The 26,907-nt window shown below is 32.5% G+C and overlaps 3 protein-coding genes across 3 annotated transcripts; all 3 read right to left on the reverse strand.

Moving 5' to 3' along the window:
- Positions 1-8,850: 8,850 nt before the first annotated feature.
- Positions 8,851-10,655, reverse strand: LOC133203748 (uncharacterized). The gene is made up of 4 exons (XM_061339530.1): positions 10,589-10,655; positions 10,393-10,437; positions 9,983-10,087; positions 8,851-9,164 (listed from the first exon to the last, which is right to left on the reverse strand). The coding sequence occupies exons 1-4, from the start codon at positions 10,622-10,624 to the stop codon at positions 8,964-8,966; spliced, it is 387 nt and encodes a 128-aa protein (XP_061195514.1). The 5' UTR covers positions 10,625-10,655; the 3' UTR covers positions 8,851-8,963.
- Positions 10,656-15,535: 4,880 nt separating this feature from the next.
- LOC133203749 (uncharacterized) lies at positions 15,536-16,644 on the reverse strand. Its single transcript, XM_061339531.1, has 3 exons — positions 16,572-16,644; positions 16,176-16,280; positions 15,536-15,769 (listed from the first exon to the last, which is right to left on the reverse strand). Exons 1-3 carry the CDS (start codon positions 16,614-16,616, stop codon positions 15,569-15,571), a joined length of 351 nt encoding a protein of 116 aa, XP_061195515.1. The 5' UTR covers positions 16,617-16,644; the 3' UTR covers positions 15,536-15,568.
- A 1,249-nt stretch (positions 16,645-17,893) lies between these two features.
- LOC133203729 (cadherin-related tumor suppressor-like) lies at positions 17,894-26,240 on the reverse strand. Its single transcript, XM_061339498.1, has 15 exons — positions 26,130-26,240; positions 25,802-26,047; positions 25,559-25,692; positions 25,212-25,308; positions 24,828-24,962; positions 24,346-24,480; positions 23,932-24,226; positions 23,181-23,684; positions 21,733-22,955; positions 21,359-21,635; positions 21,055-21,197; positions 20,700-20,907; positions 20,133-20,362; positions 19,868-20,029; positions 17,894-18,261 (listed from the first exon to the last, which is right to left on the reverse strand). Exons 2-15 carry the CDS (start codon positions 26,010-26,012, stop codon positions 18,167-18,169), a joined length of 3,849 nt encoding a protein of 1,282 aa, XP_061195482.1. The 5' UTR covers positions 26,013-26,047; positions 26,130-26,240; the 3' UTR covers positions 17,894-18,166.
- Between the last annotated feature and the right edge of the window lie 667 nt (positions 26,241-26,907).

Genomic DNA, 26,907 nt, shown 5'->3' on the forward strand with positions numbered 1-26,907 from the left:
TTGGGTCACATCCTTATTGCAGACAGCGCCAATAATGTAGTACATCTGATCAACCAGGACGGGGACTTCCTCTCTCTAAGCCTTACAGAGGATGATGGGATATCACGACCATGAGGAATTTCTCTGGATACATCCGACAACCTATGGCTAATAGATGAAAATGCAAAGTGTTTCAGTATTTGTTTTAACTTTGGAATTTTATGACCTTTATTGTGAAGTTTCCAGAAGTATTCTTGTATATGGTGGCCTTTCGGTATTAATGCCATCTAGTTTTAGTAATATGACCAGTTCGAATACTTAATAACATCAATTAAGGACAGATGATAGAAAGAAACTATTATCAAAAATCTTGAAAATAACAACTTAAGTCATGTTTAAATAAGTAAAATGAATACAGGTAGTTGTTTCAAACCTTCCATATTTAAACACGCCATCAGTTTAAATTTTAAAAGATAAAATATGATTATATTATGCAAAAAGAACATAAACTGCAAAAGGCTTCGAATAACGGTTATCAAAATTTTAATTGGTTACGATATTTTCGACCAATTAGTCGGTTAACAGCTTTATCATTGTCATTCCCACCTTTTCCATTTGATAACGTTTAACTATGGTAGAGAGCAGAGAAAGGGCAATACTAAATTGAACAGAGAATTGGAAAAAAACAGTTACAAAGATACGTGAGCAATCTAAGGAAAACAAAGCACTGGTATTTAAAGCTAAATATAATTCGTTAAATTAAATTAAAATTAAAAGAATTCATATTTCTCCGCAATATTTCTATTCATCCGTCTTCATTTCTAGAGTTCCTTTATATCAATGAGGGTTCGGAAAGAATATAAGACATACTATTGATTTATTTTGCTCAAAGTTGATCGAATATGTATCTTTTTTCAATAGAGCTTCTACGAACTGAAAGTAGCTGTATTGCAAAAAAAAAAAAAAAAAAAAAAAAAAAAAAAAAAAAAAAGTGAAAAAAAATAAAGTGCACGACTGCCACACAAGATGCGACCCCTGTGGAATTATTCAAATAGACACAAATATTCAAAATGAGGCCAAGGATACCTACTGATTGGCTGCTTTATATATTTCTCCAAAGATTCAACAAACTACAAGATTTGATACTTTTTGGCATGATATGGGCACGATTTAGATATGTGAAGGCATATAATTCCAACATAAAATTATTTATACCTATTTTATATGCATTACACCTTTTCCCAACATACTGTAAACGTACTTTTTCCACGGCGCCATGATTCAGTGGAATCACAATTCTGTTCTATCCGCGGGCAGAAAATTACGCAGATTTCTTATATTCCCACTACATGCATATGCCTAAAAGTACATTAAGTACGCCATGATAAATTTCCGCGGAAAATTGGGACTGCGTTCAGAGCGTAAATTATTACCACGCGGAGAAAAATATTTCAACAGTACATCAGCTGACAAGGTTTTATGATCCTACGCTAGCATAAGCAAGTTGACTATGACTAGACATAAACTTCCAAAATGACCATCATTTGGGTTGGAATTCCACCTTCCCTAAAGATACATAAACTGACAAGCTCTAATGATCCTAAAAGATATGAACTAGATACAAAACAACCAGTGACGTAAAGACAGACAGACAGACAGGTTGACGGACGTAAAAAGCCCGTATAATGATAATGTTTGTCAAAATTTATAACAATTATTCTTAGCAGCGTTTGAAAATTCTAACTTGCCAGCTTGTATCCAGATGCTCTTCTGAAGTTCCGGTTATTGAATATCAAATTGTCTATATTCGGTAACTAGTTAAAACCAGCTTTCAAGCCACCTGTATGAGAGTTTCTAAAGCACGGGTTCTATACCATGACGTACAGATCAAGAATGTAATATTTTACAAACTTAAACTACTATTGGGATTATTAGTCCCCTACCGGTGAAACCGGAGGGGACTATAGGTTTCCTCTGAGTCTGTCCGTCCGTCCGTCTGTCTGTCTGTCTCTCTGTCTGTCGCTCCCTCTGTCTGTCTGTCAGTCTGTCAGTCTGTCACACTTGGTTTTCCGCACTTTTTTCTAAACGCTTGCAGATATTGAGCTGATTTTTGGAATGTGAATGTATCTTGATGAGTTACAGATCAAGTTTGCATTTCGTCCCGCTTCGTTGATTTTTGACGGAACTATGGCATTTTCAATTCTTAACGGGAACCAGATTACACTTGCCGGTAGGGGACTAGTATTGCTAATGAAATACTCTCAGAATGCTTGTTTATATAGACATCAATTAAAAAATTACTATGTCTTTGTTTGTTCATGCTGGATTAACGGTTGCAGGAAAAAAAATACGCAGGCGGTTATGTATTTTTTTTCCTGCAAAGGTTGCAACCGTTAATTCCCGCATTAACAAACGAAATATAATTGGCTATTTTTTCTTATTTTAGAAATGTATTAAGATAAATTTATTAACTCATGCAAAGTTGGAAAAATCAAAATCGACTCAAATTTTTCTGTGACAATTTAAATGTTTTAAATTGATATATGCTGTTAAAATAATACTTAATTTTCCTTTTGATCACCGGGCATGGTATGGCGTTCGATTCGTCTTCTTGAAGCCCGGGTTCGATTCTCGTTCGCCGAGCCTCGTCAAACCTAAAACGTAAACATAGGTAGAGACTGTTCCTTCAATCGCCAAGCGCCCGGCATTAGATTTGAAAGTCATGGGTCTTTTGGATGAGACCTTAAAAACCGAGGTGCCGTGTCATGGTAGGCGTCTGCACGATAAAAAAAACCCTCATTGCTCAATGGCCCCGAGTGCCGAGTATAGGTCTTAATTTGAAGCCCTTCACCGAATGGGACGTAAAACAACATACAATCAATCAATCAATCCTCTTGATACTGAAAATTCTTAGATATTGGCTGACATAAGAAATAGTAATAATTGAATTCTTAAGGTGAGTCTTCAAGATAAAAAAAAAATAAATAAATGAATTGCTACTATTAAAATTGAACTTCATATACTGGGATTATTAGAGCTGTATATATAGCACATATCCAAAAATTTCAAAATCTTTACAATACTTGAGTTTTATCACGCGATCCCCAGTCACATCAATCAAAAATCGTAAATTCTTTCTACATTTACCTTTGATATATGTGTTCCTTGTTAAATTTAGCTTTAACTAGACATATCTATGGTTATGAAAATGAATGCTTTCTGCAATAAGATAGGAATGTTGTTTAATCTAGACAACTGTTTATCTGACACTTATATAAACGCTGCTCTGATATTGATAGTTCTCACGGTAAAATTTTAAATCAAGGATCTTGTTTCCAATTTGGGACTGTTATAAGAACTCTGGAGTTTGATTGATCAATCTAATGTCTTTATTATCTCTAATTTTCCTGCACGATTTGCCCTGTCTTCTTAAATAGTGTTTTTTTTACGCTTTCTTTGAAAGAAACTGTCCATCTATTCCAGTCTTATTTATATTAATCAATAAACATAGTTACAACTCCGAAATGAAGCCAATATATTTTTAAATTTATCACACACTGATCAAAAATCTTTAAAGAAGAAGAAAGAAGAAATAAGACTTCGAAGTACGAGAGACAAAACTATTGTTTGTCCATCTGTCTCTGCTACATACAATTTTTTTAAAAGTTGAAAGGTAATAATGAGCCCTGGATAAACAAAGAAACTCAGATTTTGCCTTGCAGAATGATTTGCTAGGAAAAAGGTCATTTGTTTTAGTGCTAAAATGTGAAGCTTGAGGAAAGCGATTAGTGCTCAATCTCATGAATTCAGTAAAACAAAAGAAATTGTGGACAGTGAAAAAAAATGACTACCAGAAACAGCAGAGGTGGGATCAGGTGCCTATGAGGAGTAAGCATCCCCTGTTCTAACGCCTATGGCAAAAAAGAAAAGCAATGATTATTACATATACATGTATTGGAATTTATTGAAATGAAATATGATGACAGGGAACAGTAATTAAGCTCAAAAGTCCATTGAATGAAATGTTTACGAAATGAAAATAACGAACAGTGATCCATCTAAAAACAATAAAAGCAATACAAATCTGTGAATAGGGCATAAAACACAGATCCCTGGAAATTCAAGAGGTTGGCTCAGGTGCTTGGGAAGTTAAAATCACCTGTCGACCCATCAAACCCAAAACCAGATAAAGAGGCAAGAAATTGACAAAACAAGTTGATGAAACAAGGATAACAACAATCTCGTTTGAAGTAATCATTTCGCAAGTTTAACGGTCGATACAATGACCTTGTCAGCACATGAAACCTATTATTGAGTGAAATGATGAATGACGTTTTTCATACTAATTGTTAGGCCATTATTTATACGCTGAACTGTCTACGGATTTTCCCGGTTTTTTTCAGATCATGACAAGGAGCACACGGAGGCTGTGACCGGTCGGCAGGGGATGCTCACTCCTCCATGGTACCTGATCCCACCTCTAAAGTTTGAGGTCCCTGTTTGCTCTGCTCCAAATTTGTATTCTTTCGAGATTGAATACTGTTCGTTATCTTCATATTTCAAATGAGCTCTATTATAGTTGAATCAACACTTTTTCAAAGTTTATGTCCCTTGCCAGCCATCTTTGGGGAAAAACCATAGAATTCTCACTGCGGCCTTTGTTACTTTCAGTTTGTGACTTTGTCATTTGACTTCAAAATAACTGTAACTTCTTGTTCTTTGATTTCCCCGGGATGGGGCTACCCATACATCGGAAGTAAGAGGTTTATACACAGTAAATTTAGAGCAGCAAGCCCAGATGTTTAGTAGTGTTCAGAAGAGAAAATTGGCGTTTTCCGTATTGACCTTTTGGACAAGCCAGACAGTATTTTTTTTTACAACACTCTTCGCGGAGGGTAGGAAAATCGAGAGTTTTACTACATTTCTGACAATTTCACAATGTGACAAAATATCACTTTTATTAATTCAATAAATTACAGTATTTTCTGCTAAAATGATATAATGAATTAAATATCTTCCTATGGTGTGTTATATGGAGTAAAACAATTGAAATCTTTGCAGATATGATTTCATAATTAATTTTTCTATTTTTCTTTTCTGCAATACGTTTAACTATATGGAAAGTTATAATATTTGGACGTAAAGAAGAAAAAAACTATAATCAATAAATCTGCACATAAAGTATTAATGATTGATGTTATAGTCCTGGGAAATATAAATATGAAAATGTAGTTGTTTTCCTGTGATTTTGAAAGGAGGTTTTGTTTGTTTGTTTGTATGTTGTTTAACGTCCCTCTCGAGAATTTTTCACTCATATGGAGACGCCACCACTTGCCGGTGGAGAGCTGCAAATTTTGTCCTATACTCGGCACTTACGGCCATTGAGCAGTGAGGGATCTTTTTCGTGCCAGCACCTACTGCGACACGGGACCTCGGTTTATACGGTCTCATCCGAAGGACCGGTCTCCACGTCCCACAGTGGGATTCGAACCCGCGACGTAAGGATCAACTCCTTACTCCGCGACTCTAGAACAGACGCTCTAACCACTGCGCCACGCGGGCGACGAAAGGAGGTTATGTCTTATAAATGATAAATGTTTGACCTTTTCATGAGTCATACAAATACTACTCATACCTGCAGGTTTTTCTGCTAGATTTTCAATTTTTTTAGGGAGAACATTAACATTTTGTAATACCCCTTACAAAAGTTTACTATAGTAACTATAGTTAACTAAAGTACACATTTTGATACTTTGATTTACTACTTAACGAGGTTCGCTCCTGAGCTTTTGAGCAGATTTTTATCTTAACCTATATTCAGTTAAAATTCCATGATTAAATTCCATACCAAAAGCATTAAGTGAGGAACTATATTTTATGGCGGAAGGTTTTTTAGAAGAAAATGATCATTTTTTCTCTTTATAAGTATTTAAAGTATGTAAAGTTTGGATTCCTATTTTATTATTCAGTCTGCACACAGAGTTATTTTGTGCAGTGAACTGTTTTATACTGGTCTTAAATTATATATTAAATAAACTGTCATGAATTCTATCATCATATTTGATAAATATAGCAAATATATTGTGAAAATCAAGAAAAAAATAGCCCTAATTTAAGCTTAAAATTAGCACTAATTTAGTAATATCTAAAAATTAACATCACAGACCCCCACTTTTAATTTTCTTTTCTGAAAATATGAGATACTTTTAATCATTCTTCTTAAATTCAGTAAAATGTCATTACTTTCAAATGATTTTTTTGCTTGTTAAATTTTTAATGCCAGAAAAATGAATTTTTTGAGTGCAAAAAGGTCAAATAATTGAACATGCGGAGTAATTTGAAATTTTTTTCATTGTCACAAATTTTAATGTGTCTATTTAAGATGAAATAAGACTGTGTCTGTTCCCATAATTTATTTTAATAAAAAATATTGGACGAAAAACTTTAAAAATTGATTTATGTCTAATACGTTTTTACAGTGCAAAAAGGTCAAACTAAATGCTCTGTAGCGCCAAAAGAAGCGCATTGACCCCCATTTTTTGTTTTGATTTTTAGTTGAGCTATGTGTATTAATTCTAAAAATATACTTGATAAAAAAATCTCATTACTTTTGATGGCAGGATCCAACCTCCTTAATACTTAACTCTGAAATTTTGTTTGAGAATCTCTTAAATTCAATAACAGTAAAGTTTTAAAATGATATGTGAATGTACAACTAATTATTCCATTTAATATTAAAAAAATACATAGATGAATTGGCGAACATAACATATAACAACCTGGAATCTATAGTAAAAACACATAGATTCACTATAGTGAAAACTTAAATTTACTAAAGTAAACACCTTGTACATGAGTTAACTATAGTTAACTACAGTATTTTTTTGTAAGGAACAATGTAAATTCAAATCAAGATTTTTTTGCAGCACTTGTTCTAATCTGAACATGACTATATCAAGGTCTTACTCATCTATATGAAGTACGCAATATGGTATATCTCGTACAAAGCATGTCAGGGTTTTAGGTCGAGGACTGATATGTTCATTCTGTACAAGAAATTGGGCTCATATTTCACAAATATTTTCAGTTTTCTAATAAAAATCAAATCAAATCTCTTCTTCTCTCAAACTGTTACATTTTTAATAATATTTACGTCAAGTACTGTTTAAGGGAATAATGAACATACCTTCCTTAAACATTAGTCAATACATATTCTGAAAACAAGTTTACTGTAAACTTATTGTAACACAGAACAGTATTTAAGGCCGATCGTTCATGGAGAGTGCTTAATCTTTAATAATATTTATGATATAATATTGATAAAATTTTAATATTGATTAGAATGTTTAATTAAAATTCACGGGGTTATCTTTATTTTAATATTATTTTTATTGTTCTTTTGCTTAGTTTTATGTGATATTTTTATCATTATCATTTATTTATTTATTTTTATGTTTAATTTTGATTTTTTTTTTCTATTTGTTTCTTGTTTAATGTTTTCTTTTGATTTTTTGGGTTTGAATTAATTTGTCTTTATTTCTTTATTTTTTTAGGGGTAGGGTGCTTATTTTTTCCCCTATTTTTGCTATTTCGTGTCTTTTTCTAATAGGAAATGTGGATGTAAAAAATAAGAAAACTAATATACGAAATGAAATACTGGACATTTTAATTCTAAAATGAATAATTGTTTCTTCAGTGCACACAGAAATTCTTTGGACTACATTTTAGAGCGACATTAAGGAGGCTGGGTGGTCAACAAATAAACCACCAGATTTAACTTAATTTTTTAGATATGATATCTTAAGCTGTCAACTATCATTTGGCAAAGAAAAATTGCAAAAATTTTAGTTTTAAAATTTGATCATTTTCTATATCTTCATATGGAGCTCTTCTTCTAAAGGAGATCAATATAGTCTAAAAATGGCCACAACCCCCCAGCCTCTTTAAGATAGAATACTGATAAAGATATCTTATCCAAGGTCTATGGAGATGATTCTAATCAGGGGCTAATGACAGCAATATTTCATAGCTGAAATGTTCAATCATTTTATGCTGTCCAGCATTGAAGAAAATATTTTGGAAAAGTTGGATATTCATAGTATATGTAGTTCTGATAAAGTAAAAAATCTATTTGGAAACAGGAAAACGGGAATACTTATAAACTATATAAGATATTTAGCCTAAGAACAAAGCTACCTTGATTTTTTAACAAAGAAAATCATTTGATATTAAAAGTATTTTTATCTTGTTGTTTTTTTTTTTAAATATATGTTCTCAATGCAAATTCTTCTATTATTGTTTTTTTTACCTGGGGAGGGGGAGGGAAAGGGACAGGGGAATGAGTTGAGGGTTAAGATGCGGCAACTAAGTTATAAACCAATTTCAGGAATTCTCATTTAAAAAACAAGAATGGATAATGAATGAGCATACTGTTTGAAAGCATCATTACATCATGGTCAATGTGTTTTTCGCTCCACAAAGAATTGAATTTAATTGCTTTTAAATTTCTTACGATTTTTATCAATTAATTATTTCCACAATATTTCTGGAAGGTGTAAATTATACGATGTTATTTAATACTTCCTCTCTCTCTCTCTCTCTCCCTCTCTCTCTCTCTCTAGCGATATCAGTAGAAAATTAAACTCTTCTAGGAAAATTTATGTTCATCAAATAAATGATATATTTAGTGAATAAATTACTACTGTCATCAATATCTGCAACTTATCGTCCCATATACAAACGCTATCCAATGTATGTTGTTAACATTTTTAACATCTTCACAGAGAGCTTTTTTATATCTTCAGTAATTTTTCCACAAACACTTATACACTCTGTTTTTGATTATGTATAAAATAAATTAAAAACACTTGATTTAATATTCATAATTTTTCAACAATCAGTCGAAGATGTACTCTTTACAGCATGTTGAAACTTTCACCAAATTTCAATCAATATATTCAGTCAAAAGTGTGAATAAAATACACTCATGGCATTGGGTTAGAAATAGGTGATCCAGAAATGATTGGCAATGAAGTTGGAGTAGTACATCCAGCTCCGGTCTGATCAAATCCGTATACAGGTACTGAAGCACACGCCGTCCGGATTTCTGTGGTGAGATGATCTATACTGTGATGGCCGACTTCATGAATATCTGTGCTACAGTTTAATCTGTCGATCATCTTAGTCTGTAAAAGATATTAATACTGTAATATTTATAGTATATAGATATCTGAGTGCGATCTACTGATTTAGTCATATCAGTTTGAAATAAGACTGGAAACCTATTAACAAAAATAAGATTTTTTTTTTTGATTTCGAGTATTTCAAAAAACAACTATAGCTGATTTTTTTGATATGCTTACTCGAGGAGTACAATATATAACATACCTATAAATAAACACTATTTGCTTCATTATATGCTCCAATGATAAAATGATATGAGCTCGTTTAACAAACCTTGAAATCTTTCTTGGTTGCTTACATTTGCTGAAATCACCAAAGAGGCAGGAAAAGAAGCAATTGAATGAATGACAAAAATGAACACATCCAATATCTTAGTAATTTCCTTTTTAATTTTGGTCCATGTGAAAAAAGGTCAATGAATATTCATACAAATTGTGAGACCGTTATTTTCGCATTAAAATGTCTACAGATATTTGTGTTTAACCGATCATGACATGTGGCACGGTGACCGGTCGACGGGGGATTCTCGCTTCTTCAGGCACCTGGTCCCACTTCTGTTTCCAAAACTCTACGTTTGCTCTAATCACAATTCGTATTGCTTAATTGGACTTTGAGCACGAATACTGCCCTTTGTCTTCACATTTCGTGTCTGATTTCCAGCATGTTTGATTTCAGCCAATCAGAAAGGTTTCAAAAGAAGGATATGCTAATACAAAATCTAGTAGACAAGATATGGTAGCTGTGTTTTAACAATAACATTTAAAGATTTTAGTAGAGTACACTAAAAAATAGAAAAATGCAGTAATACAAAGGAAAGTACCTCAAGAGCTGGCCTCAGAGCATCATCAAAAGAATCCTGAGATTCCTGGTGATTCATGTGATACTCATAACATCCGGTTCCGGGCCGTAAAATGATGGCTTTGTGCTACAAACATTTGTTAATATTTACAGTTCAGAAGTAATACCTTATATAAAATTTCCTGTCGGAGAACAATAATCTAAAACATGAGGGGATATACACTTTTAAAATACGTAAAACGTGTTCATAAAAGTTCATTGATTCATAGTTTAGTCTAAATTGTGAATATTTTCAATTGATTATTAGTAAAAGTCAATACTAATGTGTTACTCATTTTTTCAGTAAACATTGCCTTCTAGAAAAGCATGTTTTTAAATATGTGTAATCTTAAAATATCAAGATATTACAAATATTTATTACAATGTACTCACGTGTTTCCTGTCATACAGAACTTGTTCACAAAGAACATAGTTCACCTAGGAATAATCAAGAGCAATAACATTCTATAATTGTGAGTGTTTTTAAAAGCAAAGGTTTTATGCATTATCTATTTAATTTTAAAACATGTTCCACTTCCTTTTATTTAATATGAAACATTGAATATACTATAATATTGTAAACCCTTACCGCAAGCAGTAGTGCGAGTGCTGTCAATGTCTGCATTTTGTCAAAGTGAGGTAACGATGAAATGATATGCTAATTTTATAATCAGATAGTCTGTGAGAGCAAAGGGTATCACAAGAAATTGATAAGACGCTTGGTTCTGTCTTAAAAACTGAAGCAATATCGTGATTGGTTATTAAACACAATTAGTTCCTTAAATCACCAATGTGATCCATTACCAGACTTGTATAATTTTCATTGATTATATTCTTTATAACTTTTGTTTTGTGTTCTGGTCTCAAGACCATGCACTGGGATCAGACTTAAGTCAAAATTGCCATTTTAAAAATCTTATTTTTATTTCATACATGGTGTTATTATTGGAATATTTGGAGCAAAGAAAATAATTTCAGTCTGTACAATATATAATAAAAGCAAAAACATGGTTGTTTCATTATCATAATAATTTCAAATTTTTTTTTTTGATAATTTCAAAATTTGATTCATCTGTTTTAAGTTGGAGTCCGAGGCCTTAACTATACCAATTAGTCCAGATTACAATTGTATTGTATGAAATTACTAGGATGCTATTGCCTTCTTTACATGGTGATCATATCTCCTTTTGAAATAGGGGTATAAATAATATTTACTGATCGAATGGACATTGTAGAATTTTTAATCTTTATCATAAAAATGTCATTCTTGCATTCCGCCTTTAATCCGGTTGACTTCTACACCCAGCGTTTCCTGCGGATGTTCCCATACTGTTGGTTCCAAACTTTTCAATTATAAACAAATCTTACAGTGTCTTGGAATTGAACATCTTAAACAAAGTACTCTTAAGTGTACTTTTCTTCTTTTTTTTCAACAGCAGTCCCACTGGACACGTCATTACCGGTGATGTTAATATCCTTAAAAATGACGCCTAAAAGCAATCACCTTAAAAGGTCCTAAATAAAGAGATTCTTGATCTTTCAGTTGGCGACAGAGCTTAATTTCTACTCTGAAATCTGTCTTTGTCAAAAATTATGCACGACTTTGGGCGGAGTGTGAGGGGTAGGACTTGAACACTTTTAAAGAACGGATTGGGCGTTTTAGAAAAGTGTTTGGGAATCGTGTTTGAGGGTTGGGAGGCAATATGCGAACGATCCGTTTTTGCTAGATCGGAAATGAAAATGGAATTGAAAGAATGCATAAACAATATGTTATGGTTCCAGCAGGCATGGCTTGTAACATTAGTGTTTGAAAGGCTCATTATTGTAACTGTATTTTAGAACTTTGCTTAATTCTACATCTGGAAATCCAACTTATATTCACAACTATCTTTCTGAGAATGAAATTCTTCAAAGTCGCATTTCAATCCTTGATACTTTCAACATTCAAATCAACCAAGGTGGAATTGATCTACCCTACTATACTGGACTCCGCATTTTCATAAAAAGTCTTTCAAACAAAGATACATTTCAGTGTCCAGCGAATGCTCTACCAAACCCTTTCTTTACTCCTCACAAAAAATATTAAGTGCAGCAAAGGAGACATTTCAGACGTACTGTGCTACAGCAAATTCTAGAGATGGTGTAAATCAGATGTGGATTTTCAAGAACTTCAAAGAACTTTTGGATAATTCAAAATCACCGAACTTTTTTGAAAAGTCATTAACATAAAAACGCACGACTTTTCTATACTTTATACAACCATTCCTCACAATAAACTAAGAACTATAATTTTTAGTATAATAAAACAACAGCTTTTTTCAATTGAAAACGATTTCGGAATATTTTCAAGTCTTGTGATTGGTCATCGACAAAATATGAATGTTAAAAATCACTCTGATTATCAAAAAAGTTACTATGATTATCACAAAAGTACTCCGAAGTTGATATCATAAGGATGCTGGATTTTCTCATTGACAAGAAATTGATTGTACTTAGAGCGAGCATGCTCTTATCGAAAAAGTTTGGAGACGTAAACATCATATGCAGGTGATAGCGGAATATAACTACAAAATAAGGAATGTTGACGATAGAAACGCTGAAATCATCTTGTTTGACATACAAATTAGTTGTTAGTTGGCATCCTCCCATAGTCAGTAAAATATCCAAATATGAAACAGATGTTGCAGACTCCATGGTGTCTTCTATTTCGAGTTCACTTGGATATATCGAGTCGACATATGAATGAAAGTAACTAGGTATCGTTAATTGATTAAAAAGTCGTCGATATATCAAAATGTGAAGTGTTCTCTTCTTATCATGTAGAAGTTTTGAAATAAATTTTGCTTAGGAATATAAAAACAGGTCGGCTTATAATGGAACACAATGAGTGTCCAATGCAATTACTACAGTTTTTTGGAAGAACTGGTCTCCGAATTTATCAATGAGGAACTTCAGCATCCTTTTAATAACAACTTCACAGTACTTGTGTGTAGAAGTCTGGTGGAACCTGGCTACAGCAGTAAAGACATTTATAAAATCCCTCTCTAATTCTGTGTTTATTGTTGTTGGTGATGTTATCTATCCTTTTTATCCATTCCTTTTACTTTTTATTTTGGTTTTGTCTTCTTAGGCGTGTAAAATAGGGAAACAATTATTCTGAATGAAATACTAATAATCACTTGTCTTCAATAAACTTCAATATTAACACGAATGCTTTGGTCTATATTTTACAGAGACATGACAAAGAAATCCTTGATAGAGATATCTAATCCAGAGTTCCTTAAATGTCAACACTAACTACGAATTTTAAGTACATTATTTGAAATAAATAGACTAAGAGAACTAAGATCATTTATTTCAACAATTTATTAAGTAACTCTGCCAAATAGGATTTCTTTGAAGATCTTTTTATTTTAGTTAGTTATTTATTCATTTATATTTTTATTTACCTACTTTATATTTTTTAATTTAATTTTTTTTTTTAAATTTTATGTCTCTTTTTATTCGATTTGTTTAAAATTTGAAAATAACGATCAGATATCATCTGATAAATCTAGTGAAGTATATGTAAACACGCCAAAAAACTGATCCCTTGGAAACACAAGACGTTAACTTCCCCTGTCGACCGGTCACACCCGCTGTGAGCCTGTATGTCTTAAGAGGAGTTGTTAGGTGCCCAAAATGTCTTAATGTACATATTTTTTTTCCTACAGAACGTGATATATGTTTCTTTACTTCTGGAAAAGCAAAATTAAAGTGTTTCTCTTTTCTCCTTTGACAAAATCATTATATCACATTTAAGGAATAAACATGAAATATTGAAATGACGAACAGTTTTCAAGCTCATAGGCCATTGAAATAATAAAAATCGGGAAGAAAGCAAACACGGACCTCCAAAAACATCATAGGCCGGATCAGATGCCATGGAAGAGTAAGCATCCCCTACCAACCGGTCACATCGGCCTTGTGCTCCTGGTCATGATCGGGAAATAACGGAAAAATCCGTAGAAATGTCAGTGTGTAAATAATGGATTAACAATTAGTACGGAAAAAAAGTCAGTCAAAATTTGAATAAATGATAGATTATATTTGCTGATGAGGTCATTGTATCGGCGGTAGAACTTGCCAAATGATGACTTCAAAAAAGACTGTTGATATTCTTTTTTCATTAAGGTTTTGTTTAATAGCTTGCCTCGTTTTAAGAATTGGTCGTACGTAGAGCATGCTATTGCGTATTGAATCAACTGGGAGACATAAACCCCGTATTGTTGTGATAAGGGTATACTGCTACATAATTAAGGGAAGTTGACGACAGAAAAGTTGAAGTCATCATATTTTTCTTTAAGTTATGTTGTTAGGTTACCATTAACGTTTTTTTCCAGTAAAATATCCAAATATAAGACAGATGTGTCAGAAAGTGGTGTCTTTTATTTCAAGTTCATTAAGATTTATCGATCTACATATGAATGGAAGTACTTTATTGTTAATTGATAATACGTCTTCGATATATCTAAATCCCGAGTTGAAGGCCACAGCATGAATGGAAGTACTTTATTGTTAATTGATAATACGTCTTCGATATATCTTAATCACGAGTTGAAGGCCACAGCAAGTGTTTTCTTCTCCTCATGTAGCAGTTTTTTAAAAAATAAATTCGGCTACATATGAATACAAAAATAGGTCTGCTAAAAATGGCGCGCATTTTTTTTTACCCGTGGGAATTCCAACAGATATCTTCACAGATATTGTCATTCGGAAACTAAAGCATATTTTTAATATCAACTTCAGAGCGCTTTTGTATAGAATAGGATTTTTTTTAAACAAATTAATTTTGCAAATAAAGCAAAATGACAAGTTTCATTTTTATTGAAAAAGCAACTATCTATGATGTCAAAAAGCCTGAATTTTAATTCATGGCCAATGGTTGTTTAAAGTATTGAAAAGTCGTACGTTTTGATATTATTGATTTTGGTAAAATTTTGTGATATTTATTATTCCAAGTTGAAATAAATTTATTATTTCTTTTTTATTTATTTTTTTAATTTCATTTTTTAAATCTATTTTATTTTTTGCTACAAAATATGTCTCGGTCATGTTTATTTAAAAGAATTCTCTGATTTTTCTTTCTTTTAACTATTTAGCGTTGTAATTGATCTTTTTATATGCATTGTAGAACATGTACACTTCAAGACTTTTCTATGGTTACAATTCAGGATATTACAATTAACTGTCTACTAATAAATTTCAATATGAAATCTCTCTCTCTCTCTCGGTGTCTGTGTGTGTGTGTGTATGAGAGAGAGAGAGAGAGAGAGAGAGAGATCAAGAAAACGTCATTATTTACAGTTATATTATAGATTCAATACTGAAAGCAGCGTCATAACAACGTTTTAATAACAGTGTGGATTTTTTTTAAAGACAATCAGATTTTTAAAAAGTCATTTAATATTCAAAAACTATGATGCATTCAATTTTATTCAAAACAATTGCATATGTATCATATATAGCAAGTTGAAAACTTTATTAACTCCCTCTCAATATATCCAGTCAAAACTGACTTTAAACACACTTATGGCATTGGATTAGAAATAGATGAGCCGGACATGGTTGGCAATTCAGTTGTTGTAGCACATCCGGATCCCGTCTGATCGAATCTGTATACAGGTACTGAAGCACAAGCGTTCCGGATTTCTGTGGTGAGATGATCTATACTGTGATGGCCGACTTCATGGATATCTGTGCTGCAGTTTAATTTCTCGATCATCTTAATCTGGAAGAGATATCAATAATGATAATATGACATAATATTTGTGTTCAAATTCTTTTAATCATTTCAAGCTTAAATAAGAAAACTTTATTAAGAAGTTTCTTATTGGGAAAGTAATTACAGAAGCTTTAGAACTGATTGAAAGATAAGGACACATTTGATTGTTTTTTTTTTAATATTTATGGTGGAAAATTAATTGATGACAGATTAGAGTGAGGGATGTATTCATATTTTGTCTTCAATTTAATTTTTCATCAAATGGGCTCTTTCTTCAATTTTATCAAATAGAAGTTATCATTGAATCAAGAAAATCTGACAGACAAAAATTTCGATTGTGTTTAAAAATACATATTCCTTGTTTTGCAGAATGCAGCGCAAAATAGAGGATGTAGTAAGAATAGTAAAGTACCTCAAGATCTGGTCTAAGTGCATCATCAAAAGAATCCTGAGATTCCTGGTGATTCATGTGATACTCATAACATCCGGTTCCGGGACGGTATATGATGGCTTTGTGCTAAAACATATTTTGTTAATATTTACATTTCTGAAACATATTCTTTTAAATTTCATCATGAAGACATAGGAGAATATATAATCTATGTTCAGTAATAAAAGTTCTAAAATTTTATTGATAAAATTAATAATTTTTCAGCCTAATTGCTTCAATTGGCTGTGAATATATGACAATTCATATTGATATTGTGGTTCAATTAGATGTATCATTTGTAAAATGAACATAAAGATTTTACATGACTTAAAAGTATTCTCAATGAAATGATATGATAAATATCTACATGATACTTACATGCTTCTGATCGTACATAACTTGTTCACAGAGAACATAGTTCATCTAAAAAGAATAGGATAATCAGTTATTACAAAAATAAGTTTCTACAAGCAGCAATATGATTTTTCAAGAGAGAAAAAAACATTTTGCTATATTAGTACAAAAATATAAGAACTTTCTATAATAAAATTTAAAAAAAGAAGAAGATACAAATAAGTACAATTCTGAAAAGACTTACCGCTAGGAAGAAAACGAAAACCGCGAATGACTGCATTTTGTCAAACTGAGGTATGGATGAAGTGCTATGTCTACTTTATAATCAGATTTTCTGTGAGAACATGATGTATCTCAGACAAATGATAAGATGTTTAAGGCAGGCCTTGAGAGCTTAAGCATTATCGTGATCAGTGTTATTTAACAAAATTAGTATTAAAGGTCACCAATTTGATTTATTACAATTCTTGAATATTTTCATTATTTATAGTGTCAAAGCTTTTTTTTTTTTTTTACATTTTGGTCTTAAACAATTTGTATAAAATATCTATGGAATTATAGGACTTTGCGAGTAAACGACATTGTTTAGATTTTTTAAAGAGAGATACAAAGAATGCTTAAAAAATACGTCTTTGAAATGTGGCGTTTTTTTAGAAATAAAACCAAAACACCAGTCAGAAACAAATTTACTGATGTGAAGGACTACACAATGAAAAACATAAGCCTACAACAATGAAGAAATTTTACAAATTTTATAGATATATTTGATTATGAATTGTATAATGTAGTCTTCTGAAAAGCGAAACACGTGTTCTGAACATTAAGTATTTACCTTATATCATGATCAAGGGGACCTTGATGATAACATCGAAGGTTGTGTATGAAAGCCGGGTTTTCATTAAATATTATAGTTATTTCAATGGAAAATAATGTTGTAAGGTAAAGATCTAATAAATGGAAGGGGTCTTAAGTTTTCTGAAAATCGAGAATTGAATTCCTTTAATGATTTATAATTATTCAGAAAAAGAACACACAAATAAAAGTTGTTTCTAGATTTTTATTAAAAGTATTAAGTATTTCTTTCCAAAGATGATAAAACTTTTAACAAAAACTTTTTGATTACTGTTATGGAATTTGAATTCTTAAGAGAGACAGCTATTTTTGTCTAATTCATTTTGTTATGTCGATATTGTAATGATCTTAATAATCAGAACTAGAATCGTCCACATCAGATTTTATATTTATATTTTATGTTTATATTTTATTCTTATATTTTATGGATACTTTAACGTAAGTTCCTGTGAATAGTTAGATATGTATGATTTATGTGCAATATAAAAACAAAAAAAGTTAAAAGTTGATTTATTCTACGACGTTGTGATTTCGTATGATACAGAATCCATGCATTTCTTTTGAGAAGAGGTTTGTTTTCTTTTTCTACTGGAAAGACAACTTTTTCAGTAACTATGCAATTAACACAGAATGCTTTTGCAAGTGAAACATTTAATTTGTCGTTTCATATCAACAGATATGTTGATAGTTTGTGTGTGTGTTAATTTCTATCCGAGGTTCATCACAAATGATTCAAGTGCTTATTTCTATCACATGTTTAACACGTTTCAGTAAAAGTATGATGATTGATTTTCGCCAGTCGGTGTACGAATCCAATTCCTGACTTTTGTCTGTGGATCCTCTTCATAAATCCATCCAGTTACTGTAAAGGATATTTAACCTTTAAGGTACCTTTAAAAAGTATAGCCACGGAGCAGATTCTTTTTAAAAAAGTATCTGACCCATATTAGGACCTAACTTTCTAACCACAAATACCCATGTTTAAAATACTCATATTAATTTAAAGCATTTTAAAGTAGAAAAGGATTTATCAAGAAGAAAAGTTCAAAAAATGTAATTATCTAAGCAATAAATAATCAATAAAGATTGCATCAATATCTATGAGGACAAGCAAATTTTTGAAAATAAAAAATAATAAAAGAATAACAAGAAATGCTGTGCTGGAAAGATGTAATTAATCATGAGGGATAGAAAACAATTGAAAACTATTTTTTAACCAGCTAGATTTTTTTAGAATAGATTTTTATTGCTTAAAATCATAGGGAAATAACTCTTCAAGGACAGGACAAGGTCATAAAATAGGGCATGTTGTGCTCGTATATACTGATACTTAACATGAAAATGATATCTAAATAAAATGATATTCAGTCAAAACATATCTATTCTCTGAGGCTATGATGGGTCGTGCGGATATGTAAAGGCTGCACTCAGATATCCTACTTGGCTATACAGTATGACGTCATAGTAAGCTGTATGACGTGAACTTTAGAGATACTGATTTCTTAACATCTATATTTAAAGTTTAAATTCGTCCAAGAAGTGAATGGAATCATTCAAAAACATAATATAAACTAAATCTTGTCGTTTTGGGTGGTATAAATAGCTTAGTATTTACCACGGTGGTTAAATACCAAACCCATGACGTCATAACTATTGATCAAATATTTGCCGGGTGAAAATTAAACGTGACGAGAATTCGTGTAAAAAAATATGAAATGGGGGTCTTAAAGCACACATGTATACCCTGAATGTCATGTGTGATTCATAAGGAATAAAAGATTAAGAATCAGGTACGCTGATTTATACTTACCATTTTTTTCTTATAATGATCACAGGCAGTTTTCCCCTGCTTTCTAACAACAAAGATGCGAAAGTTCAACACTACGTCGCATACTTTGAAACATAATTTTTGTTTGTATCGAAAGCTTATATTCTATGTTACTTGGAAAATGCTGCTAGAATCGTGTGGTTCACATGAATTGATGACAATTCCTAGATCGTATGTAAAAAATGTGAAAATTATGGTAAGGTTTCGTGCAAAACTTTGGAACAATTTTTTTTTCTGTTTCGGGCGAGTAGAATTCTAGCAGCACTTTTCATTTTTTTTCCCCATGATTTTTCATAATTATTTTCACAAAAAGAAATAAATTATCCCCGGGGCAGTATTGAACTTTTCACTTTTTCGTTAAGGCAATTTTTCTATTCATAGACGTCACGTGATGACGTCGTAGTGGAGTGCTTCTATTTGCTCAAGACTCAATGACGTCTATACAAAGGATAATAATAGTAAATGTTTAAATCTATGGCTATTTATCTATGGCTTTTCCGATTGATCAATGTTACATTTTATGAAAAATAGTCTAAATTCGCCGAAAAATGATCTGAGCACTGCCTTAGTATTATACCTGCACGGCTACTTTAAATGTCAGTGTGGTATGTTCTTGCATAATAGTTACACGTGTAGTTACCGATATCTTTCCCGCGCTTTGTCGTTTTTGGAGAAGTTGCTAATACATAATTGGTCAACTTTTCACCATTAGTCGGTACGGGGTTAACAATTTCGTTCCCTGAATAAGCCGGGGATACAAGGCTCCTCTTGGCAAATTTAGAACTATTGAAAGGGCTGGGTTCTGAAATGATAACAAAGGAATATAAGATAATATATACTTTATGCATTTCAAAATATAATATTTTTAAAAGCAAAAAATGGAGAAAACATTGTCAACTACTAACCACTATTTCTATTGTCTTCCCCTTCGTGTCCCTTTCCAGCAGACGTATTTTCTGTATTTTTTGTGGGTTTTAATGGCTCGTCAACTGTGTTAGCAGAAAGGAACGCAGTAGAAAATGTTGGATTAATTGTTGATGGAACCCTTTCCATTTCCTTCTCAAAGACTGTTCCATCATTTTCCTGACCCATTTTTTCTATGATATGTGCTCGGGTTTTTAAATCTTCCTTTTTTCTGAAATACATATGACACAACAGTGGAAAACTCTGGATCAGATGTTCATAGTTTCTTTCTTTTCATCTCATCAGTGAATTGGCAGAGATTACTCATTTGATAACAGGATATTTTAAACACATCAAATGTACAATGTGATAAATTATGTACTCTTCATTTACTTTTAAATTTGTGTACAAATGATTCCAGCACATTCATTTTTAGCAATAAATTCAGATTTCAAAATGCAAAGATCTTAAAAAACTACAACATCAACATCATATTGATGACCTGCTATCCTAAATTTATTCATTCTTATTTTGTTTCAAAATAGTCTGAAAGCACACAAAAATTTTACTTTTTCTTTCGACACCATCGCTTTCTCCAAGCCAGACATAGTATCAGAACTGCAATTATTATTCCAATGATTAAGAGCAGAGATAAGGCCAGAGGTACCGCTAAACTGGTGTCACTCTCTTCCACAGGGGAGACCACCGGGTCAGCATTAACACGTTTACCTCCGTAAGGAACAACCTTTTCAATCTTGTATTCATCCCACCTCTCATCTGAAATGATTCACATTAAGCATATTATATATACGTCAACATCGATTTTATGTAGAAAAATACAATGCAATTATCCATTCATCCATCCTCCTTGTTTTTCGATACACAGTTTTGAAATTCATATTCATAATCCTATCACAAAGTTACCTTCTATAAATGGTCTACCATTGACATCGATTTCAAGGAGGTCTAGAAATTCGCCATTAGTTAAGAATGCCTTGTTTCTGTGCAAGTTTTTAATGTCGTTCGTGAGTTCAGTCTTTACGGCATAGATATAAACAAGAACTGATCTGAAATAGTACACCATATATTGCACAGAGAAGTGTGAAATTGTTGAATATTTTCCTTCTGTTTTTAATTTTTTTTTTTAATTTTTATTTTACTTCAATGACTGTACAGTACAAAAAAAGATAAAAAAGATAAAAATCTAGTCTATTTTTATGAAACTTACTCCTTATTCTCTAGCACACACCATCTTTTAACATAAGGAGTAACATATTTAACCAGGAGCGCTTCCTCTAGTTGCTGCAGAAAGTTCGTTTCCATTTGATAAAATGATGCTAAGGTCATACCAAGATGAAAGGTGATGACAACTTTATTAGGGTCAAATCTATCAACCCTGACCAGGGCTGGATCTGATGACGTCAGAAAGGGATTACCATTATCATGTGCCATGATTTTGAAAACGTATTTAGAATCAACCAATTTCCCGTTAGCTTTTACTTTTCCTAAAATAAAATGGCAGGTATTATAAAAAAATTATGCAAATGTTAAATTGCCGATAATGATAAAAATGAAACTATAAATAACTCGATAAGCTTTTACCAAGTGGAGACACGACAAAGGGTAGATCTTTTGTTTCCAGCTCAAAATTTATGGCTGCGTTTTTTCCTAAATCTGCGTCCGTTGCTGTAATTTTTGTTACTTCAGCATCACAGAGTTTAACGGAGGAGACTTCAGAGTTATAAAACACAGGGGAGAAAACAGGCCTGTTATCATTGACGTCTTGGATCTGGACAGTTACGTTTGCTGAGCTGGATAATGATGGTACACCTGTGTCTCTGACTATAACTGTGAATGTCAACTCGTCATAGGCTTCCCTGTCTATTCTACGTTTGAGGAAAATGTCTCCTGTATTTCCATAGACACCAAAATAATAATCAGCGAGTAAGCCATTTTTGTTCGAAATGTCAAGTTCATATTTAATTATAGCGTTTATTCCTACATCTCGGTCGGTGGCTCCAGTCGTGTGAATTTTACTGTTTACAGCAAGATTTTCAAAAATAGCCGTTGAAAATTCTTGTCGTCTGAATATTGGTGGATTGTCATTAATGTCGTCAATTTTAATTTTTACGATTACATCAGAAAATAGGGTGGGTGTTCCACTGTCCTTAGCTCTCATCAGTAAGGAATATTCATCATAAGCTTCCCGATCCACTACCCCATTGGTTAAGATCTCACCAGTCATTTCTTTTATATCGAACACTCCCGTGTTTCCTTTCCAAATTGTAGCTATACTATATTTCAGTTTAGCATTTTTACCAATATCTTTATCTGTGGCTTCAATGTTCCCGACAAGGGTATTTTGTCTCACGTGTTCTTGTATGCTGAATTCGTATACAGATTTCGATAAAACGGGAGGCGAATCATTTTCATCTCCTACATTTACCACTGCGGTCACAGTAGACGACCTTGGAGGGACACCATTGTCGGTGACCTTTACAATCAACTCATATCTGTCTTTATACTCTCTGTCTAATGTTGTTGCTAATTGCACGACTCCCGTATTTGATTCAATCTTGAAGATTGAGTTAAGGTTCCCCAAAATGATTTCATAGTTAAGTTTTCCAAATTTCTCTGTATCAGCATCGTATGCACTAATATTGAAAATAACTGAGTGTTCCGGGGCGTTTTCAGATACAGTGGTGACGTAGCTCCCAGTTATGACTGGGTCGTGGTCATTGACGTCAGATACAATTATTTTTAGTGACAGGGTTCCCGTCATACGTGGGTTTCCGCCATCAGTGGCAGTTATAACCATTTCATATCTGGAAATAAAATTTAAAAACTTATCGTATACCTATCATGTCTGTAAGAGAATCAACATTGCGGTTGTTTTAAATATCCCGAACAGTGATAATCCTACATTTCAAACTATCATCATTTGTACTTTTTTTCTTTAAAACAAATTGTTGTCTATCTCAAGGCTAAATATTTTTTTTTCAAAATGAAATAGGAGTAAACTACTAGTACTTTATGTCAATAAAACTAACTTGTCTTTGGTTTCCCTGTCTAGATCACCTGTAACAGTTACAGTACCATTGACTGGGTTCACCTGGAAGGGCACTAAAGAGGCGGAGAAATATGTAATCTTATTGTTATCATTAAGTGAGGAATCGGCGTCTTCAGCAAACACACTGATAACTGACTGACCAATCAGAGCACTTTCTGAAACTCGCTCTTGTAAGACAGTTTGTAATAACTCTGGTGCATTGTCATTTTTGTCCAATATTTTAACAATTACCGAACACTCTGTAGACAATGATGGAGAACCAAGATCAAAGGCTTCAATTGCCATAACAACTGTTTTAATATCTTCATAATCTATAGGCGTAACGACGGATATAATGCCTTTAGATATATCGATGTGAAATTTAGAATCGTCATTCCCCGATACAATCCTATAGTGGACTTGTCCATTGATTCCTTCGTCATCATCAACAGCGGAAATACTACCGACTGTCGTCCCTGTCGCTGTATTCTCCGAAACCAGTAACCTGTAAACAAACACAGACATGTACCAAAAACAAACAGTAGAATCATATAATCAGACAAACACAAGTTTACTACGTATCGTATGGTTTGATATCGATATTTTTAGTTTTATTAGGAATATTTTTTTCTCGAAATTTGCTCGAGCAATTGAAGAACGTTCTTCTTATTCTTGTTTGTTTTTTTTTTAAATATTCATCTTGCAGAGAATTATCAATTATATGACCAACTTAAAAGAAAAAAGAGATTTACTGATAACTGGATTGTTTAAACACAGGGTGTTCGTTAATGTCCTCTACAGTCACAGAGACGGTGGCAGTGGAACTCTTCTCTCCATCAGAAGCCAAGACATACAGGATAAAAGTAGGACTGGTCTCCCTATCAGCAGGTGCCCGGAGGATGATTTTTCCACTTTTAGGATTGAGCACAAAATGTGGATAAAGTTCCAGGAAGGAATATGTGACTGTATCGTTATCGCTATCTGTAGCAGAAACAGTAGCGACAGACGTTCCAATGGTGGCTGCTTCACTCACAGTAGACTGGAAATCTTCAAAAAGAAAATCATTTCGTATTTCATTTCATAGATGCATAGTTTGCAAGACATATACTAGTCAAATAATTCAACGAGAGAGAGAGAGAGAGAGAGAGAGAGAGAGAGAATTTTACCTTGCTTAATAAATTGAGGAGCAACTTCGTTAACGTTTAAAATGTTAATTGAAAGCTTGAGGGACGTAGAAAATATCCCATCTGATATGGTAATTGTAATCTTGTAGAAAGATGTGCGCTCATAGTCAAGGGTACCTTAAATTATATCCATTACATGAACGACATACATCTTTTTCTTTAATTAATCATAACTGAATCATAAAGGAAGCATTTTAATGATCATTGTTTTAACATTGTTATTAGGAAAAAGATGGACACCGAACGTTTGATACATGCACGTTCAAGGCACATCTTCCAAGTGTTTAAATGTAGCCTTAAAAGAATTGAACCAAAGCTTTGAGTTTGTTTTCAGGTGATTTTAAATGAACGATCTGCTTCCTTTGCTACTAGGGTTTAGGTTATAAAACTTTTAGAAGTAGAAAATAGAAGTAGAAATATCAGATTGTTTTTATTTCTAAACACAATCCTTAGTCACCTACTACCTTTCACTTTGAGTTGTTTAGTTGCAGGGTCCAACACGAAGGTGTTATCTGATGGATTCTGACTCAGGGAGAAGGTAAGAGGATTATTGTCCACGTCATAACATCCAAAGTCCGCCACTACCACGTGACCTATAGCTGGAGTCACAGAAAATAACATTTAACTTTACGGAGGATAATTTCTTTCTTTTACTACTAGTGTCCAAGTGGAGAGCTTATAAATAGCAATAACTCGGACAGTTTATTGTCATGCTTCTTTAAGTAAATCCGATAAACACTTTGCGGTTTACGCCAATGATCGAGAAGAACAACACCAAATAAAGATTTGTTTTTTTTTCTTATATTTTTAAACCTGAAGTGAAAGATAAAATTATCATTAAGACTTACCTTCAGATTCAGATACACTGATTGCATCTGATGACTTTTTGCAAAAGGGGGCGTGGTCATTTCCGTTATCTATATTGATTGTCACTGTGCCGGTAGTCTGATGAACATAGAATTAAATTAGGCATAGCTAATGAAACGATCATGCTTAAGACTAAAATAATTTTGAGATATAAAAACATGCAATAAAAATTCTTGCATAATTCTCTTATTCTATTAACCTTTCAAGTACATTAACGCTGCTGGTTAATTTCCAAGAAAATCCACAAACTGATGAGAAGTTTTATTTCAAGCATTACTATTTTTTCCTTTTTTCATATTTGTATTATTATAATAATTAATCATCTTACTGTGTCCCGACCGCCATCTGTTGCCATGACAACAACTTCATATTGTTGTATTTTCTCAAAATCGAGCTTCTCTCCCAGGAAGATTTTTCCAGATGTTTTGTCCAGTAAAAAATAATTTTGGTTTCCGTTTTTCACTTGGAAAAGAAATGTTTTATATGAAACCAATTTTATTTAATATTAATTTTACGAGTTTACTACCGTTTTGATTTTGAAAATACATTTTTTATAACTTAAGAAATGTACCGTTTAATATCTTATATGACGTCACCCCATGAGGTGGTGCGTCACCATCGTCTGCTTCATATTTGAAAATCATTGTTCCAATAGCAGAATTCTCATTTACGGTAATTTTTGGATTTGATAGAAACCCTGGTCTGTGTTCATTTACTGCAGAGAGTTGAATCAGAACCCATACATATGTTGATTGAATACCATCTGAAACCTGAATCGTCATGTAGTAAGCTGTGATACCTTGATCATAGTCCAGATCTGAATAGGAAAGGAACATTGTATACTTCATAGGGACTAAGAAAGAAACAACTATAAAGAAAATAATTTATTTTTTTCTTACCTTTAGCTATTTCTAAATCACCATTGGACGAGACATGAAATTTATTTCCATCCCCAGATAATATCTGATACGTGAAAGAGGGATTAGCATCACCATCAGTACACGAAATGGAAAGAATCTAACAGGAAGAAGAATGGGAGTAGTTATTGTATGTTAAATTTAATTTCTTCAATTCTTATTTATATAAAACAAATACAACGAATTGAAATATACTAGTTTGTGCACTGATTTTTAATCCTTTATAAATGAGAACAATTTTTGTTACCTTTTAGATTTTCATACCTTGGTCCCGCCTTTCGCTGCATCTTCTCTGAGAGTTTTGTTGAATTCGTTTGGTAAACAAATTGGAGCGTTATCATTGACGTCATCAATTGTGATGTCAACAGTAGCTGTGGAACTCAATCCTCCTCCGTCAACTACTTCTATTGTTAGAGTATATGTGTTGCTTGCCAAGGCCTCGTAGTCAACAAACTTCCGTAAGTAGATCTTCCCTGTGTTTTTACTCATCAGAAATATATTGGTGGGATCCCCTGCTTTTCATACATTAAAAAAGTACCGTTTAGATTATGAAAAAAATAAATATGACATCTTGAAAACATGCAAATCACAGTTTTGTGATGTATTTCATAAGTAGTTAATATCAAAATTTCATCTCTAGAAAATAAATCTAACCAGATACTTTATTTTTTTTCTGAGACGTTCTGTTTCCTAACAGACTTCAGTAAGTTTGTCTTGTAACCCAAGGCATCAAGTATTATAAACTCTATCATATGAAAAC

This window comes from Saccostrea echinata, unplaced genomic scaffold (assembly GCF_033153115.1).
Source record: "Saccostrea echinata isolate AGI-Se365-2 ecotype Australia unplaced genomic scaffold, CSIRO_AGI_Sech_v1 ptg000051l, whole genome shotgun sequence".
Taxonomy (NCBI): Eukaryota; Metazoa; Mollusca; class Bivalvia; order Ostreida; family Ostreidae; genus Saccostrea; species Saccostrea echinata.